The 21945-nt window shown below is 33.3% G+C and overlaps 1 protein-coding gene across 22 annotated transcripts in view; it reads right to left on the reverse strand.

Moving 5' to 3' along the window:
- The window catches only part of Robo2 (roundabout guidance receptor 2), a 1565243-nt gene that overhangs the window by 410908 nt on the left and 1132390 nt on the right, over positions 1-21945 (reverse strand). The window contains exon 1 of one of the 22 annotated variants that reach the window (XM_048803932.1): positions 9745-10283. The exons of the other annotated variants lie outside the window; for them this stretch is intronic. Within the exon in view, the coding sequence (XP_048659889.1) occupies positions 9745-9874 (130 nt within the window). The 5' untranslated portion in view covers positions 9875-10283. Of the gene's footprint in view, positions 1-9744; positions 10284-21945 lie in introns of those variants that run through there. 22 annotated transcript variants of the gene reach the window in all.

Genomic DNA, 21945 nt, shown 5'->3' on the forward strand with positions numbered 1-21945 from the left:
TCTGTATGACTATCTGTAGAACCTACCTCCAAATATATATGACCCTTGATTTATGATTTTTCCACTTCAGGATGATGGAAAGTGCTAAGCATTCAGTAGAAGCTGTACTTCACATTGTTAATTCAGCTCTTCTCCAGGCTGGCTATACGCAATACAACAATCTCTTGTGGTACTGGGCAGCGGCAATGAGCAACAGCTCCAATCAGCCAAGCAATCATGAGGGGAAAAGCTAATACTCTATAGTTCTGTGTTGTCAGCCTTTTTTTCATACAGATTTTTAATAAGTTACATAAGATATTCAATAGTTTATCATAGCATAGGCCTTTCATTAACACTTACATTATCCTTTAGTAGGTCAAAACTATCTAACACAAGTGTTGTAAGCACCTTTAAGATACGCTGGGCTGAGTCATAATGTTTGGTAGGATAGGTGTATTAAATGTATTTTTAACTTAGGATATTTTTTATTTATTTATGATGGCTTATTAGAACATACTCCTTCATGATTCAAGGAGGATTTACAGAATTTCATTCTGAAATACTGGGTTAGGACTTCACATATATAAGTGAAGAGAAGACAGTTCAGACCCTGACTTCATGTACTACCTACACATGGAAGTAACCAGGAAGCAGCCCTCATGATAGCACTGGAGATGCTGAAACACTAGGTATCCTGGAAGTTTTAAAGTTTACAGAGAAGCAGATAAAGGGAATAACAGTCTAACTTTGGAAAATACAACAAACACATTCTTTTGTTTGCTTTGGTTTTGTTTGTGAGAAAGTTCACTGAGTTAGGAACACTAAGATAAAAGCTGGCATCGATGAAATACGATGTGAAGTAAAAACAGCCTGGAATCCAATTAGACACATCATGACTTGAGACAGGAATCATGGTCAAGTAAAAATCTTTAAAATTATTATTGTAAAGTTCATTTTGTTTATTCCTTCTATTACCTAAGATAGGAAGAACACCTTGCATAATGTGCAGAAATGAATAAGAATTTCACTCAGAAACAGATCTGATGACTTGAACTTTATGCAAAGTGCTTGCCTTCAGGTCATGGATCATGTCATCTGTGACCTTGATACCTGCATTTGTGCATGTTCTCTACTAACACATTTCTAAAAAGTTTCTTCTGCAGTGGGACCACCTCATCTTTATGGAGAGATTGTCCAGCACACCAACTCATTGTAGTTTCAGGATAACACTGAAAATGGCACCAAGCCCTGCTTCTGTCAGCTCACCATTCATTCAGGCCCACTAGCTCTACATTCTGGCTTCTCATCAGCTGATCAATAGGTTGGCAGGTCTCTTTGGCTAAACTACTCAATTTAGGAGGATGGACTGGTGCTGTTTCATGTATTATTCAAAAGAATGGGCTCAAATTCAATCCTTCCTCTACCCCACCCCAGATAGAATTAATCACTCCCTCCTTGAGAATTACTGTTCAAGCTTGTACATATCTTGATTACTGTCCTGATAACACTGTACTCTACCTTATTACAATAATTTATTTACATGTCTCTCTTTTCACTGAGCTAGAGACCCCTTTAAGACAGGGACTGTGTATATCTTTGTTGTCCCAAGCCCAACTCCACCACACTCCTCAAGCAATGTTTGATGAATGAATGAACGAACAAATGAAAGAATGAACTTTGAATTACTTGGCTTTTCCCCACCATGAATTTCTGGTACTACATAAAATACCAATATGAATTGCTTACATGTTAAGCCCCAGCTGTTGGAAATTTCTTGATATACAACACTTTAATCTCAATTAGTCCTGTTAAGGATGGTTACAAAAGCTGCCAAATATAAATTAAGGGAATAAACCAAGGCCAAGGCACTATGCATGAAATAACCATCTACAATGAAATAGCCATCCACAAAGAATCAGAAGGTGACTGACAATTTCCCTAACAGCAGGATACATACATATAAAACTACACTTGTTTGTGTGAAACACAAAAGACTCAAGGTTATCCTAATTAAAATCAATCAATGTATCTGTAGTCTCAGTTACTTGGGAGGGTGAAACAGGAGGATTACTTGAGCCCAAGAGTTCAAGGCCAGCTCAGAGAGATCCCATCTCAAAATAAATAATTAAATAAATAAGTAAGTAAATAAATAAATAAATAAATAATCAATCAATCAATCATTGCACCAATAAAGAAAAGGCAATAGTCACTCCTACCTAATAATGCCTGATCTTTCCACAAAATAAGTCAAATAATGTATATGTGACTTAGCACAATTAAAATATTCTTGATATAATTAAATGTTTGACAATTGATATATGTTAATATAATGAGATCAAACATTATTAATACACTATGAAAGCCTCAAACATTCAGTATATTTATACATCATTATTCTTATAGTATTCAAGGATACATTTTTAGTTGAAAGATTTTTTTTTTGCTGAAATTTTGGGTTGTCATAGTCTGTTTCCTATTTTCTGTAGCCTTTTGAAAGAAGCATACATTTCACACACCTTAGGAGTCCCTTGCATGTGTGAGACAGTATTAGCTCAAGCTTACACTTCTTTCTTGCTATTTTTTTTCCTTTTGCATGCTTAAACTTATATTGAGATAAATGCTTAATGTGACACAGCATATCCTACCTTAATAAATTTGGAAATACAATCTCATTTCACTGATTCGGTCAGTCCCTAGATAGACATAGACTGGGAACATAGGGAAATAAGCCAAGCGTCCATTATATGAGCTTCTTATCTCCACAATATGTCAGATAATCTTGTTAGGTCATTTACTGAGCCTAAAGGGAGTTTGGTGTGTATTGTTAAACCTAAACTGTGGAAATTTCCTGGCACAATCCAAACACAATCTCAGGCATTTCCTCCATTACAACAGGTGGGAAATATTAAACACTGGCAACCAAGTATTTTTAAATCCTACCCATATTTAAATAGACACTGAAGGTCACATTTAGGGGATTATTTGAATTTTATAGTAATAAATATGCAATTTTTCTAATGGTGTTTGTTGAGTTCTTGCAGCAAGTTAAATGTGCTATAGTAGAATCTTCACTAAAAGTAATTTGTTTCAATAATTGGTTCACTTGAGTTCTTTAGTAATCAGTATTAAAATCTGGGTGATTTTTTTTGCATGTTTATGGATGGATATCACAGGATAAAACAAATATATAAAAGCACACATGTAAAAGAATGCATCAAAATTTTGTCACCGAATTTATACAGACATCACTTAGCAAAAGAAATATATTCTGAAATGCATTACTAGACATTTTCCTCACTGTGTAAACATGACAGTGTACACTTACACAAATTAACATCATTACAATGTCAGTTGGCAATATAACCTATGGGACCATTGTCTTTTATGTGGTCCATCATTGACCAAAATCATCTTTATGCAGCACATGACTGTCTATCTCATATATATATATATATATATATATATATATATATATATATATACACACACACACACACACACACACACACACGTGTGTTTATATAAAAAGTTTCAAAAATACCTGCCTGTATTTAGAATATTTTTGCTTTTAAACAGAAGTATGAAATAGAATTTTTAAATGATATAGAAGCAATACATTTCTCATGCAGCTTTGAATGTCACAGCATTCCTTTTCAATTGATTTTCTTTTATTCAACAGAGGTGGTATGCAGAAAAAAATACAAAGGATGTCCAAAGAACACTTTCTTCTCTTTATCTCTTCCTGAAATTCAGTTAACAGTGTTTTTTTCTCTACTTTTTTTCATTTTTTAAACTTTTTATTTTATGTTTGTTACAATGATACAAATGAGGATTTTTTCCTAGACTGGGACTACAGCATGGAGTTCAAAGTACACCCCCCTGTGATGTGTCCTCTTTGTGGTGCCATGTACCACTTACAAGTGTTTTCAGTGGTAAACAGAAGATTAAATGTAGGTGTTGGATCTCATCAACACTAAACATGGGGGAAGAACGTCTGTGGCTCTTTTCCAGGCGGCAAATTAAAGCATTGCCAGCAGTGTTACTCCAAATAAGCCCTGATGTTTTTATCGACTCCCTCACCATCTCAAACACAGCCCAGGGTCCAGTCAATACCTGTCATTCTATGGGAGCCACTAACTCAACTGCTGCTGTCAGTTTTCCTTATCTAATTATAAATGGGCTCCTGTCCATGAAACTATCTCCTTAACAGAGTACAGACTTAACAGAGTACAGCCAGGGTTGCAACTTTTAAGAGACAATTTAAACCAACTCCAGCAGTTTAAGAATCTTCTCTTATAGTCACATGTAGTTCCGTAATAACAACAACCAATTTTCTGCTTGATGTGTTGTTTGCTTATTTGAGTTTTAGTGGAAAGTAACTAAAACTTTATAGGATATTTAATAGTAAGTTTATATACATGGTTAAAAAGAAAGAGAGAGGGGTGTAGTTCTGTGATAGAACATGAACTTGGCATGCTTAAGACCCCAAGTTTGGTCCCCAGCACCCCCCAAAAAACACCAGAAATAGAATTAGGTAAGAGTGCCAACCCATTGTTTTTTATGCTATATTAATTTATCTTATGATGAACAAATTTCAAGTGTGACTTTTTCTTGCTCCCTATATCCCATTAGATATTTCCACAATTCTAATATCCTCATGTAAAATACTTACAAATTTTCTGATCAACTAAAATATTTTTTTTCAAAACATAAATCTTGTTAAATAAACATGTATGTGTTGGCACATATCCATAAACTATGTGAAAGAATAAAATATATTTGTATGTCATTAAAGGAAAATAACTAATAGGAAGATATATACATGAGTCTTCTATTAAATTTGACTTCTTTTTGCAGATTTATTAAGTAAACTCGACTACAGCAAATCCATATCTTGAGAAGCAAGGACTTATTAGCAAGTAAAGAGGAGTTTTGAAATTCACTGGTAAGGAGTCAAAAGACATGGAAATACCACATCTAAAGGCAATTATTAAATATTAAAGCTCTTTTTATTTTCATTATACAAAAGACAATTAAAAATAGCCTTTCAATTTCATGTTTCTAACTAATATTCTATTGCTGGAAATAAGATAATAATTTAGAGATAAAAGCATTACATTCAGCTTGTAGCCACTTATTAATATCTACCTAAGGTACACTAATTTTATCAAAATGAGTTATTTTGGAATCATTGGAAGAAACTCAAATATTTGCATTTGAATCACTGTTCAGCTACTTTGCATTAGTGTGGTGTCTAAACAAAAGTCAAATCAGAACAACCAAAATATCTGTTTTAACTTAAACTCAAACTTGACATTTTAGGGAAAAAATCTGCTTTTATTCTCAATAGCAGTAGGCTTCCTGTTCTCAAGATATTACTGCAAAGCACTAAGTAAAACAAAAGAAAAAGCTGTCTTAGGGAGCATATTTAACAAAATATTTCAATATAATGAGAAGCCAAACATGTCCTATGTAAATGGAGGTTTTTAAATATGTAAGTGGGAATATATAATCATATACACACAAAGAGGGTATAATATTTTTTTAAAGAACTAAAATCACACTTATTTGAAGCACTTTTATTAATGTCTTAAGTTTTAAAAGTTTTTCTTTTTATAGTCTCTCTTAAACTTGCATGCATCTAGCATTTAGTTAAGAGGTGCCTTCATTAACCTGAAGCACTGAAATCTATTTGGGAGTGTATATTTTGAAATAAACAGTTACTGGAGATTTTTAGATCAATGCTGATGAACCTGAGTCAGGAGCAAATGCTTTGAAAGATCATCTTTTATTTTAAGAATAAAAACCAGTGATCTAGATATCAACATATAGTTCTGCACGGAAGAACTTTGAAGTATTGCATACTGTGTGCTATCCTGTACAAAAGGAGCCCAGATCTATAGGAAACGGCTGATAAATATGGATTATCTACTATTGAAAGAGTTTGCAACAGATTTTCCCTTTCCCTTGCATTTCCATCCATTCTACCTAGCATAGTGCCACCTTTCCCCAGAATGTTCTATCCCTTTATCTTCTTTTACTTTCTTTACAACTGACAGGAAAATTTATGATATCTTCTGTCTACTTCTTTTACATGGGAGCTTTATAAAGACAGGTCTTTTGTCTATTGCCTAGTGCTCAGTTTCCAAATCTAAATACTTCAAGATACATAGTAATATGTGATAAATATTGACTAATAATAAATAGAAAACATTGAAGGAATTACACAATATGGGACAGTAAGCACATACTTTAGCACATTTGCATATGTGTTTGTGAATGGAAAAAGATATGTGCACATTCAGTGGAAAATAGGAAGAAAATCTACTTAGGTATTCATGCATAGCTACTGTTAAGGTATGTAGAATTTCTTCTTTCTCACAGATTATAAACCTAACATACATAAATATATATCTCAATATATACATAATAGAGATAATACATATATACCATATGTGTGTGGGTTTGTGTGTGTGTGCACACACACACACATAATCAGAAACAGAAACACTCAAACTTACCCTGGCAGTACAGAAATTCACAATCCATATGCATATACTATATGTATATTTGTTTTGTTGGACATTTTCACTGGCTCACTCATTTTTAGGTAGTTACTCATTGTTCAAGAGCCACAGTAGTGGACCTAAAATTTTTTTTATAGAGTTGGATGAAGTAAGAACTTCTCCTTGGCTCTGATGGGTATTAATTTGGACCACCTTCTGCTTCTTGGAAATCTCTGTTCTTTCACTAGGACTCTCCTTATTCTAGGTTTCTGTCAATCCTTTGGAGCTTCCCATTCCTAGCTTCTTCTTTCTGCTCCTGTTGCTTGCTACTCAAATGTAGTTGCTATTGCAGACTCATTCTTTTGTCTTTCTTTGCTCTACACCTTCTTCGCTTTCCTTTAATAATCCCTTCTACTTGAGTGGTTTTAGTTTTCTTTAACTCGATATTTCCAGAAATTATTTTTCTTTCTGTCTCTGAATTTTGTAAGTCAGTAAGGACTTCTAGAATATTGTTTTCAAACTTGGTCTGAATTTTCCATTAATATATTACACAACACATATTAAAACTGGTATTTTCCAAATTAAATATTCATCTTCATTTAATCCAGATTTCACTAGTACTACTCCATGTTTGCGGGCATGGATATAAAATCTTGAAGTCACTTGAAGTCACCCTTGCCTTTGATCCTAAGGATTATGACCATTCCGGCTTATCAAATTCTATAAGTTCTACCTAAATTATTCTCACAAATGTACCCTCTGCCCAGTCACCTTCCTGATTTAGGCTTCATGATTTCTCATCCATGCCACTGCAAATCTTCCAAATGATTATGCTTTTGCTAATGTTTCCTTGCTTCAAACTATCCCACAATTGCTAACATGTAGCTCCAACTATATCACTTCAATTCAAAATTTTGGTGGCTCCGCATTGCATACTAAATAAATTTTTATAACTCTTCATCCAAAATTCAAGAATGTCTACCATATAGTTCCACGTTACATTTCTGTTTTTATTTTATTCTACTTCCCTTTCAATGCACCATAGTGAAAACAAAACTAAAGAAAAGAACTAATTCTTAAAGTGAATTTGTAAGGCCTGTAGAGCTAATGACTTTAGAGTTAATAGCATCTTTGAGTGCATGTGGAGGGGCAAGAAGTGCGTGGCCAGGCACTGGCTCTAGAAATAACTAAGTACAGACTCTGGATCAATCAATTACTACTAAATATATAACTTCACGTAGCTATTTAATGCCTTTTTGACTCAGTTTCCACATCTGTAGAAAGTGAATAGCTCCCAGAATTGTGAAAAATGTGAGTTGTAAATTCAAAGGAGTGAGATTATGACTCATTGTAACCTTTGCTATTAAAAATGAGTTTTTAAGATTTAAAAAAAAATTTCAGTATAACAACAAATAGTATTTATGTTTTGACAGTCTTTAAGCTATTAGTATTTAAGAATTTTTTTCAAGTTACTCTGGTTTTATGAAGCCTTTTTGAAATGCAAATCTAAATGAAATTCCTTCTCTTTGGGAATCCCATGGAATTTTTTACTTATTTATATTTCCTTGGGTTTAAGATGAAGGAGAACTGCATATTCTATTTTAAGAAAGTATTAATATATGAGACTGAAAAAATAAATATTCGATAGGTATAGACTGAAAGTAAGTGAAAAAGATAAACTTAAGCAGATGAATTAGTCTTAGACACAAATATTAAAACAGTGAAAAGAAAATGGTGAATGAAGATTTGGAGTTAAATCTTGAGGTAAATAAATAATCTACATATAATAACTCCATATTTCTTTATGAATTCACATTAAAGTTATATAAAAGAATGAAAGACAGAGGTTGAATATATATAGAAAAATTTAAGGAAATGATTTAAAAAAAAATAACACAGAGCAAATAGCATTATAGCTTCACGGGAAGCCACAATGTATTGATTGAAATGTTTATCACTTCAAACTTATTAGTAGAGGTTACTTAATCTAACAGGTTCTGGATTGTATAAAGAAATTTTCCCCTTCTCAGGTGTAACATATATTCCAAAATTGCAAAACATTAATTGTCTTCTATGCTTAAGGCAATGTTAATCAACACCTCAAGTATTCATTTAAAATTCCTAATGAATAGTATTTTTTTAGTCAAGCTGAACTATGGGGCTGGGACATCCATGACCCAGTCAATGTCTTGGCTAAAAGGTGTCATTACTTTATAAACTACCAAAGTCTGGGAAACCGCATTTGGAGGTAGAATTATACCCGTGGGAAGTGAGGGAGTCAGCAAATAAATAACAGGAGTCAATGTGGAGGATTATGATTATTATGTTTACTTTCATTCTCTCTTGTACATGTGAGTAAATAAATGAACAACAAACATGTGGTGGGTCCAGGAAATGTTCCAAACTTATCTTTTAGGATGCCTAAGGTATTATGTCACAATAAGAAGACAGAGTATGCCAGATGGTAGGTGTTTGGAGTCAAGAGCAATTTCCCTCATGGTCAATTCTAAGAAAACAAAGGTTGTAGTTTCTAACCTCAAGAGAATTGGGAAAGATAATATTGCCTCTTTATAACCACTGGGCCATTTAATCTCTTTACATATAAGATCTTCAGAAACAAGATATGCATTTCTAACCAATTAGATATAATAGAAAAAAGATATGCAACAATAACTGATTTTCCATTTAATAATTTCATCTTCTAGAACTATTAAATATGAACAATGCTTTAGAATAAACCTATATAACATACATGATTTCTTTATAAAAGAAAATAATAACAGTGCCAGGACCTATTTTACAACTCAGGAAATTATGGGTTATAAAGGTTAAGTGACATACCCAGGAGCACATGACTTTTAACTGGCCAGCCAAAGCTCAACATATAGGATTTCTCAAAACCCAAATCTAAAAGTCTTTGCATCATACTAGCCAATACAATTGGGGGGGCGGGGAAGAACACAAAAATATCAAGGTCGCTTCTTGTTTTTAATACAATATACTTGACAAATTGTTAATTCAAAAAAAGAATAAAAATGTGGGCACATTTAATAAGATATGAAAGCTCTCTGGGTAAAAATATTTAAATATACAGAGCTTCAAAAATAAATATTTGACAATCTTTTCCAAATCAAACTTCTAAATAACATATCATCAGTTGGAAGCATAAATATGGGTGAACAGTGTCTTAAGAACTTTCTATTCTTAAAATCTACCCACACCATGTTATAGTTTTTCTTTTCTCAAAAAATGTTCTCACCTTTCAAAGCCTTTAACTGTAAGGGCCAGTGTTTTCTGAAATGTAAGGGCCAGTTTTTTGTGGGTGGCTCTTCTGATCGATTCTGCCTTGTTGATTTACCTTGTCTACCTACCTGACATCTCCACTCCATTCAGAGTCCATCGAAGGCAAATATTCTGCTGATTAATGGCTAATTTATTATTTGCCTTACAAATGTTTATCTGCTGGGAAATGGGATAAATACTTCAGTCCTGACAAGTAGGAGGGCCACTATTCTAGGCCTGCTGCAATGGTCAGTTGATGGCATCCCAGAGGACCTGGGTCCTGCCTTGGGTTTCTGAGACAATATTCTAAAAAGCTAAGCATCTATTTTTAATGAGTTCAATGGAAAATCAATTAGCCCATGGTTTATGGGAGGAAACTAATGATAACTTTTGCATAGTGTCTTACAACCTCAATCAAAAGCAACCTCCATATGTAATCACTTGGAAGTATTGAAAGTATTTATTTAAAATAAAAGAAAACCATCAACATCATTAGACTGTCTTCTATGTATTTATCAAGCTGGTAAATAGTAGCATCAAGACCTCATAAAAAAATAACACATATAAACACTTAAAATATTCAAACAAAAACCAAAAGAGACAAAATTGAAAATGTTAACAACACTTTCCTGTAAATGATAGGATAATGTGTAATATTTATGCCACCATTTGCCCTTATTTATGCCTGTCAGTTTCTAAAATAAATACATATTCTTTTCTAAATCACATAAATAGCATTTAAGACAATATTTCTCACTAAGGAGAAATCCATCTGATGTAAATCATGCATGACACACGGGAGAGATAACCAACCACGTATATCTAATTACTTTCATCTCTACAGTGACCACTCTGTAAAAAACAACGCTCATCAGGCAATCTAGCATATGCTTAAAAAGTATTGCCAGACTGTGGCAGAGGGAGGTGTTGAGCTCCTATGAGAATATATAAAACTGACTATATAAACTATTTTTTTCTTTGTGATTTTTTCCAGATAGCAACTTTCCAGCAGAATATAGTGATCCTAAGAAGTAACTAGAGTGAATACAATGAAATGAGCAAATTACATTCATGAATTAACAAAAAGACTAGTCACTTGCTGAGAATAAAATGCAGTTATGCGAAAGTTCCAATGCTCCAGGGCATCTGACTAATTCAGTTGTTAGTTTCTCTGTATGTTAAAGTAGGCACTGGCCATTCTGATTTTTTTATTTAAACATATTTGACCTTGTTTAGCATTGGAACAGAAGGAAATAGAAACCATGGGGCTGATAGAAGAATCTTTCTAGAAAATCTAGCAATAATCAAATGTACTACCAACTCTGAAGAAAGCATCTCCCACAATTAAAATGATACTTTTCTGGCAAAACTGTTCCGATATCTGTGCAATGCAGCTCATTAATTGTGCATTTTCCTTTTGTAACATAAGCCCAAAAGGAAAAGTCATAAAAATTATCTCAATTCATAAGGAAATACTTATGCATGTCATCATTTCTGTAGAATAAAAATATCTCCTTTCAAATTCAAGTTTTCAAAGTTGGATTTAATGAGAAAAATAGGTAATGGAAATTATTTTTGTTTTGATAATAACTCTTGAATAGAAATAATTTCAACAATTAATGCTATCCCTCCCCCAAATATTCCAAGATGAATTTTCCGGGCAGGATGGAAGGGGCCACATGGCCTCGATGGTAAAGGCAATGTGTGGCCCTGTTATTCAGACATCATATATGTAACCAGTCCTGACAAGTGCTGATTATATCTTTTTTACAGAGTGCCTTCCTCTTTTTTTGTTTGCCAGTTTTATCCTCTAGTGTATATGCCAATGCAGTCAATGTCCCTTCACTGGTAATTGTCACTGGGCTGTCTGTCAGTGACGAGGAGAAAGGGGTGACAGCCTTGACATCCCACCAATCATCCCTCTGGAAAATTGATATTGTCCTTCCCAGTAAACAACAGCTCAAGAATCGACCAGTCTCACCGGCACATCCCCGAACAATCAGCTTCCATTAAGGGCAGAAGCCACACATTTATCCCACCATGGCCCAATCAATAGGAAACTGACTTTTTCTGTCCCTTTTAAGCACCCTCTGCTTGTATTTTGCATTTAATACCCCCCAATTACAAACACCTCGGGATCCTCATTTGCTTCAACAGAATTCAAAATAAGGTCTAAATTTAGGAAAGGAGAGAAATGGCCAAAGCTGTGTGGGCTATTTTATTTCAGTGCCATTAACATGCAAATATTAGAGAGGTATAAGTTTCTTTTCATGTTAATTAGTGACTGAAAACTTTTTACAAACTTTTTTCATGACTCCTCTGTATAAGCTAAGGGATTCTACATGCCATTTAAATAGAAAACATAATTAGGGCAAAATAAAACCAGATAATAATACTGCTTATTCACTTATGTTTTTTCAATAAAATGACATGCTTTTTATGGAGAAGATACATATTTTTAATAGAAAAAATAGGCAATAGTTACTGACTTAATGAAGAAGGCTGTGGTATCATGATGCCCAAAGCCCTCTTCCTTAATTCACAATTTCTTAAAGATTCTTAAGAATTCATATTTTAAAAGCTCTATAGTATTAGCTTATAAACCCAATAAAAGCAATAGTCTGTCAGTAATTACAAATACATAAAATTTTCATATGCATACTTATGTTCTTTCAACCATCTTCTAAAAATGAAATGCCTTTTGTATGATGTTTTAAGTTGTATACCCAATGACTATCTGGAAATTCTAAGATTTTAGACATAAATAAAAACCTACTAAGTCCATGTGGGAGTGATTTAATCACATATGGGCAGCATCCAGATCAGACCACCTAGGCAGAATATGAGAGTGAATAAAAAAAAGATAGGACTCAGCACCAGTGACAGAGAATGTGCACTCTTTAAAAGGTGACAGGTGTCAGCTCTAGAGGGAAGGCAGTGGCTAAAGGTTCATGCCAGAACACTCACTAACTGATTTATGAAGCTTCCGCAGTGTCAGTCTCAGAGCATGATGAGCTGCTCTATTTACGGACCAGAGTTAGGGTACAAAGAAAGGAAGCAGTCAAGGGAAGCCCATCACTGTCAGATCCCATCCCACCCCCAGAGACCCTGAGAGGACCACAGTGGGTACTCCTGTCCCCTTTGTGGGAAACTGTCTCTGTTTCCATTGTAATCTTCAACCTTTCCTCGACCTTTTGGAATACTTTTAACTCATGAACTACCTACTTACAGTGACCTTAATCTTTAAAATGAAAAAAAAAAAAAAAGAGGCGAACATCAAGGCAGTCATAACTGAAGCATGTTTCTCGTGTAAGCACTCAGCCATAGTTCAGATAAAAGTTTTCACTAAAATAGTATGGGTGGTAGGTTTGATTTACAAGTGGAAAAATGATTTTCAGAAACAGCATTCACAAAATTCCCACCTTGTAAACTTGCATTTTACTTAATAAATGACTTTTTTATTAACAATAATGGAAATGTTCTTTGGGGAGTATAAATCTAATTCAAATACCTAGTAAGAGTGATTTACCAACAATTGGCAAGTCAGGAGTCTTATGATCTCTTTTATTTTAGAGACTGCCTAATATAAAATGATAAAGTTTATTAAATCATGGCAAATTTGAAGACAAATACTGAAAGACATGGTTATTTTAGACTTACATAACTAAAATTGTTCTTTAAAATACTTAAGAGAGAATCCCAAAAGCCAAGTGAATTTTTAAAACTATCAACACACATTGTATTTATGCACATATTGTTAGAAACTGGAAAAGGATTGTTTTCCATTAGCATATTGACACAATCAGAAAATTATACAATGGAGAGGGGAATCCTTATTCTGTTCTCATTCTGGTCTGTTTTGAACCCTGGAAATAGAAAAACTGCTGCTTCTCATTTCCTGTCATCACTTAAACACAAAACAACCTTTCTACAAAAACACACTTCTCTAAACCTAAGAGAAAAATATTCCTGTGGAGGCAAAAAGGTAAAGGCAGCCAAGCTTGCCCACCCCACTACCACATTGAGTCCTGCCACAGTCTGTCTGGGCACAAAATAACCGAGCCGCCACAAAGCCTTGTAGGTTCAAACAGCAACTCTTTATTCCCGAACTCTCACCGGCACTCTACACACACTTCCAGGGAACACACTCCCTCACCGGGCTCAGTGCACCAATTCTCCTGGAACCCCATGAGAACTCAACTGGAACTCCAAAGTAGCAGGTGCCCAAGGCAGCACGATCCGCCCTAATCCCTAATCTAGGAGCCGCCCTAATCCCAGAGCAGGTTCACCTTTCAACCATTCCCTCTAGCAAAATGCCAGGCGTCATTCCAATTAAACTGTGGCTCTCAATAGAGTCCAGGCATCTAGTGACGTGAAATGATTAGGGGTGAGGATTCTAACCTGCTAGAAAGCCAAAGGAATTTTCATGTAAAAAAGTTGGACTGATTCATTTATTTAATCATTAAAACATTCCCTAACTGAGCAGATGCTTTGTTTGTTTTTCTTAAATTTACAATTATAAGTGAGGCATTTGCTAGGAGCAGGCAAAAAATTAAACCTGCAATGGTATCTGCTATGAAGATACAGCATTTGAATGAGAGGACAAGACAGGAAAAGTTAATTATACTATAATAGAATGTAAATACCAAAATGTAGCTAGTTCCATTGTCTGATTCTCTAAAGCAAAGGAAGTAAGAAAAGAACAACAAAGATCTGAAATAAGACCTGATATTTCCTATTCTTCCTGCTAGTTTTAAGGCTACAACTTAACAAAAGTAATTTGAGTAGAGAAATGCACCTTATGGAGTCCAAATCCATAGAAGAAGGGACAGCACAGTGATATTCCTTCTAACTATGCATATTCATGATGTTTGCCTTCATAAGATTTCATGGGACCAAAGCAGATTTATCAGCTAATATAAAATTCAAGAACTACGCTGGTTGTATATCCATAGGCCCTTGACTTCGTAATGTATTTTAAGGACCAGAGGTCTGTTAAGAAAAATGCTTATAAGAATGTCAAGCCATTCAGGAGTTCGCTGTACCTTCGACTTTACTAAATGGACATAATCCATACCTTTATGGGAATGTTTGGAATCAATCTTATGAGAACCAAATTAGCACATTATAACACTTTTCAAGGTTACGCACTATGTTCACTAACTTTTCTCATTTGAATTACAAATTTCATTTCCATTACCAAGATTAAGATGTGTTTCTCATTTTCTAGCTCAAATTTTTGCCATGTTAAGTTTTCCAGGGAACAGTAAATTTGATGCAGGAGAGAAATATTGTGTCAACACTCCTAACAGTATAGAAAGATGTTCCATAATCCTATAGTTTTTTTTCCAGGACAAAACACATAAAAATTTGACGTAATTATTAAACAAGAAAATCCAAAGTCTACTACAGAATAATAGAAATAATTATGCTTTTGCAACTACAATAGTCCTAATGTATTCTGCATAAAAATGTGTTTCAATTTTTTTCTAATACCTAAGGCCACACATTGTACAGTAAAATTAAATATTTTTGAAGAGTAAGGAAAACTACTTACATATCTGTGAAACAAAATAGATAGAAAAGTGATACATATATAAATTTAACTGCCATTCCTGTAGCCACACTTGTGTTTGAAATGTAAGGAAAAAGGAAAAGTTCTCCAGTAGGCTGTGAGAGAGAAAAGTTAATTTGGTGGTGAGGCCAGGCAGCTCTTCAAAACACACTTCAACAGCTTGGAAACTCAAATTCAATTTTTCCAGCAGAATTTCTATTGATAATGTTCCAAAATTCTCTGGTAAGCACATTTAACATTCATAAAATTGTACCATGAGATGCTATTCCACCCCAAGTAGTAGATGGTGAAGCAGTAATACAGATTTCTTTTCCATGGCAGAAATACCAACTACAAATGCAACATCAAGGCCAATGTGACTTTTTATCAATGGAAAAGAATCCAACTTATTTGAAAACAAGGAAATTAAGGTCTAAAGAGACCAATAGACTTATCCAAGTTCATACACCTTGTTTCAGAGCTGAAACATATATTTTTAAACTGTAAGCCCAATGGACTCAGAAGGCAAGAATAAAGAAATGTATCAGAAATAGTAGTAAGTCCAAATGTGTGACTTTTAGTGACAAATGAATAGTTGAGACATTTTTTTTATAAAAATCTGTCTTAGATTGTTTTAAAACTTCTACATCATGAAACAAAAAAGTGATGAAAATTTTTCCAAATTAAATAGAATAAAAAAAGGAGACTGAGGAAATGAATAACCAAAAATAATTCACAATTCTGAATTGAATATTGTGTCAAAAAAATTATAATGTGTATATTTGAAACAATTGGGTATATGTGGATGTAAATTTTTATTAACTAATTATATTGAATCAGTATTAAATGTCCTGAGTGTGAAAATTTAATTATGATTATGTAGAAAAATATTTGTGTTCTTAGGAAGTACATACCTGAGTAATTATAGTTCAAGTGTCAGTATTTGCAAACAACACTCACATGGTTTGTACAAACACAGAGGATGAGGTTAAGAGATACCAGTAGAATATTAACAAATACTCATCTAAGTTAAGTGTAATGCTTGGTCCTACTGACCTTGCACTTTGTACTCTTTTACATATTGTCATTTTCCCAGATAAAAGCAGGGATAAAAGAAATCTCTATCTAAAGAGTTGGAAGAGAAGATGGAAGTTCTATTGAGAAATAAGCATTGGGTTAGGGCAAGAGGTTCTGTAGTACTTGTCATGGTCTATTCCAAAATTTGACTATTACACATACAGATGTGTTCAGATTGTCAAAGTTCAGCAAACTGGATACCCATATATATTTTTTGACCTTTCTGTATATATATTATAATTCCATTAAAACTTGCAAAAATAGGGGGGAGTATAGCTCAGTGGTAGAGTGTTTGCCTAGCATATGCAAGACCCTGGTTTCAATCCTCAGCACCACAAAAAAATTAATATGGCAACTATATAAATTTGCAAAGATAATGTGAAAAATTCATTAATATGTTAAGAGATCATCACTAATTTTTAAGAACCTTTTCCCTGTCTAGCCTAATTCCTTTAATGTGTAAATTATGGATACAAAATGTTCCTAATGCCCAAGTATGATACTAAAGTTGTTCTTTATTTCATTTTCTATATCTGTTCAGTTCTTATATCATTGTTATATTTTTTTTAATTAAACTGTTTATTTTAAGATAAGAAATAATACTATTGTACTCTTTATCTAGATTCTACCAATGGTTTCATCTTAAAAGAAAGAAAGAAAGAAAGAAGGAAAGAAAGAAAGAAAGAAAGAAAGAAAGAAAGAAAGAAAGAAAGAAAGAAAGACACTATAGTACAATATCCCAACCAGAATACTGACATCCACATAGTCTTCATCTATATGCTTCCATGTTACCCTGGAACCACTTATCCTACTCTTTATATGCAATGGGGAATTGATGAAATATCTAGTTCATACAAGTATGTTATAGCTTAATAACAAAACTCTATGCGTATTAATATATCCATAATTATATATATATATATATATATATATATATATATATATATATATATATATATATATCTGTCTGTCTAACTATCCATCCAGCCTTTCCAAGAGAAGGTTGGGTATGATACTCACAATAGGGTGACTGCAGACAAGGACTATGTACTATATAAATCAAGAAGCTAAAAGATTTGAATGTTTTCACCATGATGATGCAATAAATATTTCAGGAGATAATTATATTTGACCTAATTATAAACTGCATACATATATTGACATATCACACAGAACCTCATTAATATGTATAATATAAAAGGAAATGAAAGGAAAAAAAATGGCTATGATGGAAATAATATTTTTAAAAAACATAACTGTAAGCTATGGTTAAATGATTAAAAACCATTTTTCTTGAGTGTACATTCAGTGTCCCAAACCATTGGTAAGTATTAGATGTAAGTTGGTAAATAAACCAGACCTGTCAGTCAAGATGAATAAACTGATTTTAAACAAATATACATGCAGATATAATTTTAAATTATAAATATTATAATGTGAAATGACAGGGAATTGTTAAAGAGAGTACAGGAGGATGCAAAAAAGATTGCAGCACTTATTGTTGATCTCTGTGATTAAGGCATTTGAAAATACACAGCATTTGAAATAAATGGCCTAGAACACAATGTACATCACTGGATTATTGGAATTTCTGTAAGTTAACAGTTGAATGATGGGCAGGACTGCTATTAGAATCAGCTAGGACTCTGCCTTACACTAACAACTGGAAATATGTCGACAATTTATATAACATAAAATAATACTTTGTAAAATCTATGTATGGGCTCTTTATTCCTGCAGCATGTTTAGATGGCCTGAAGAATATCTTAATTACATACATTTTAAATATCAGCAGACATCATTAATATCATAAAACATGAAAATATTACATAGGATTCAAAAAAGCAAAAGTTACACCACCAATTTTTCCTGAAACCTCCAAGATAATATTACTAAAGACTAAACAGAATAATTCTCAGTGTGTCTCCCACCTTTAGTGATAACCCCTATACCTTGTAGGTTTATTAGAGGAAAAAGGAAATACGTAAGACTTATAAAGGATCTTACTCAATTCATACAGGAAAGAAGTTGTTTTTAATCATCTTTGCTATATCACATAATCAGAGGGAGAGAGAGAATGACACAGAGGCAGGTGTGTTTGGTTTCCATTATGCAAGTTTCAAGAATTCATTAAGACACTGGACTTGGCATCTATAAAATGGTATGTCTTGGACCTTGCCTATGGAAAGTTGTTTATCTGCTTGACAGCTATTTTAATTGAACACAGAAGACAATGGTAGGTGTTTTCCTAGCACAATATTCTGTATCCATTCATTGTATGCAGTACATCTAAAGGTGTTAGGCCAGCACTTGTTAGGCCAAGTATTATTTTAATATACATCTTCTGATCAGAGTTATAATTTTATAGCACCCCAAAATTTCAAAATTTAAATGATGAAATAAAAATATAGCATGGATATATACCATGCTGTTGCTGTTTTTACTGGTATGGACAAACTATTTATTTTTAAGCTATTTTATTTTTATTTCATTTTAAATGTCATGTTTACCAGAGTGTTCTTTTCTGTGATATGTCCTATTTGTGTAATACTAAAAAGCATAAATTAACATGTGTAAAAGTCCCAAAAAATCTGATAAATTCATGCTCCAGTTTTTACAAAATGTTTTCTAAAATGGATTATTTATATCCATATTTTCTTTAGCAAGAGATTATTTTTTAAATACATTATTGGTACATAGAATTTGTACTAGAGAAGTTCTGTTACTACCTTATTATTAGACGGTACCTTCATAAATTCTTTGAATGGAAGGTACTAATTTAAAATTGGATGGTATATTCTTGTCCTGAAAAGAAACTATAGGCATCAGTGAAGAATTAAAATAGCAAAGAAAAGGTGTGAGAGGAAAAAAAAATAAGAAGGCAGAACAGAATAGTGGAACTGAAAAACTACTATTTACTGAGAGAGACAAAGAGAAGAAAATGTATTTTCAGAAAACATCTGGGAGTAAATGAAAGTCTACATATTGATTTTCAAGTTAAATTTCAAATTTCTAAACACGATTCCTTAAAATGAGCTTAAAACAGAATTGAGCTGTATTTCAAAAATCATAAAAAGTACTGTGAAATCAATATCGAATTAATCAAGTTCAACTACTTTCCTTTCCTGATATTATGTCAAACTTTATGAAGATATGACACACTGCTGAAAACAACATAAAATCTTTCAACCTTAGTTTAAATATCAACTAAAGAATGTATACACACACGTTTTTCCCTAATGAAGAGTTCAAGCATGGCTTGAAGAGTGGTCACAGGGAATACTTAATACTACACTAAATTAACAATGGTGGCACTATAGTCAAATGAAGTCTATATTTGAATAGTCCCATACTGCTCCGTATGCAAATAAAGCACCATAAAAATGGTGCTGAGGCTGCATTATATGCAAGATAGAACTTTGTGTTACAGATGCAAAAATCCAATTCCAAATACATAATTATTATTACGGTCATAATGTGTTTTTCTCAACAACTAAACAAACAAGTAAACCCCCCTGGGACCAAGTGCCCTAGGCAGTCATGCTCCATTGGTTCTATCTTTCTGAGAAGGGCAAGCCATGAAGCTTACAGGATGGGAGTGTTGTAATTAGGAACTCCTTCCAACCCACTGGAGTCCTTCCTTTACCTATCTGTGTAAATAGTTAACCATTCAGTCATAAAGGATGCTTTAATAACACTTTACATATTCAAATTCCATAGGAAATTATCATAGTAATAGATGATTCTTCAGGAGAGCAAACTCACAAAGCAAGCAGTTCAAATCAGCATACAATTTCACACTCAAGTTGTACTTTTTAGATTAAAATTGCAGTATCAGTATTTCTCAAGGTCAACATAAACTGTAACTCCTGTGTAATTACATGCCAAGAATATAGTAATTAGATGCTCAGTATCTAACTTGAAGTAGTAGAATTAAAACTGTAGTTCAAATATGACTCTCTGAACCACATGTTGGCAACTGTTCCCACCTAAACTGCATGTTGTGTGAAAAATTCACTAATATGTTAAGAGATCATCACTGATCTTTAAGAACCTTTTCCCAGTCTAGCCTAATTCCTTTAGAAATTGTGTGCTACAGACATTCTAAGCAGTTTTGGCAACGTTACTAGAATTATAATATATTATTATAGTATATTGTACACATATAAAATATATAGACATATATTACAAAATTAAATGATTCACATGAAGAAATGATTTCTATTTTCATTGTATCAACATCTCTAACTTTTGGAGATACAATAATAAACAAGTAAATTTCAGCAGTTAAAAAATGCGGAAGAAAGCCAAGCCATCAATCCAAGGAAAATATCTCAAGATCATGAGAATGGAGTTGCATAAATCCATTTACCCTACTAAAATATCTTTATCTTTATAAGAAAAATAAATACATTTGTCCAGAAAAGTTTTATAGAAAATAACTGCAATGTTTTCTTTCAAATAATTATAAACAGTTTTTGTTTAGTCCACCTTGTACATAAAATGTTGCCACATATAAAGTGTTTTTCTTATTCATTGATAAAGATCATCTCTACTTATTTAGGCAATAAATAAGTTTTACATAAATGCCATTAAAAAGTGTGCCTTGTGTAGTTGCCCTTCTCATTTACTATTAGGGATATAATCATCACAGAAAGTATAATTCACATTTTGTTTGTGGTGAAGAAATCTGCTTTGTATAGTGAATTTATATTTTAGTAGTCATATTGTCTCCCCTCCTTCCTCCCTCCCTCTCTCTCTCTCTCTGTCACTCTCTCTCTCCTTTTATGCAGTCAACTCCCAAACTAATGAAGAATTGGAGGATAATTTCAGAGAAGCAAAGAACATCTAAAACCTAACAAATCGTTGAGGATAAAATGTTTACATATTTTCACTGTCAAAGAAACTTAATATAGAGAATAGTATTGGGTATGGGGATTTAAAATGTACCCCATCAATTTTCCTAGTAGTAAGCTGAGCCCAAGGAGGAATTCTCCATAGTAACAAAACAAGAGTTATTTAACATCTCTACTTTTATCATTTCAATATGTTTATATGAACCATCCTGGATTTTGCATTCTTATTCATTATCTACAGTTGGGTGCTGACTTCAGAGAAATGTTCTTATCATCTTTTGAGAGGGTTTTTGTGCTTTGATTTAGACAAGTAGACATATATCTTTATTTTCCATATATCTTTATTTGGCCTTATTACTAGTAAACTGGTAATGACATTAAACAAATCTACTTTCACAAGAGCTGTTGGTGACTACAGAAGAAAGAGTCCTGGATACAAGTCCTAATCAGGTATCCACCATTGTAGAGCTCCCTGTGCAAGAGCTGAGTGAGAACTGCTGCCCAGTCCATGTCAGGTAAACCAGGGAACCTGCGAAAACACCCCCTAGTGCTGGGAAATTCATTACTAAAATGCAGTAATCATCTTGCACAAGTACCAGCAGATTGCACACATTACCTCCTGCAGATTGGAGTGGGAATAACTAAAAGGAAAGAAGTAATGATGGTTGGGGGAAATTGAATTTTCATGGCA

Source organism: Marmota marmota, unplaced genomic scaffold, assembly GCF_001458135.2.
Source record: "Marmota marmota marmota unplaced genomic scaffold, marMar, whole genome shotgun sequence".
Lineage (NCBI taxonomy): Eukaryota > Metazoa > Chordata > Mammalia > Rodentia > Sciuridae > Marmota > Marmota marmota.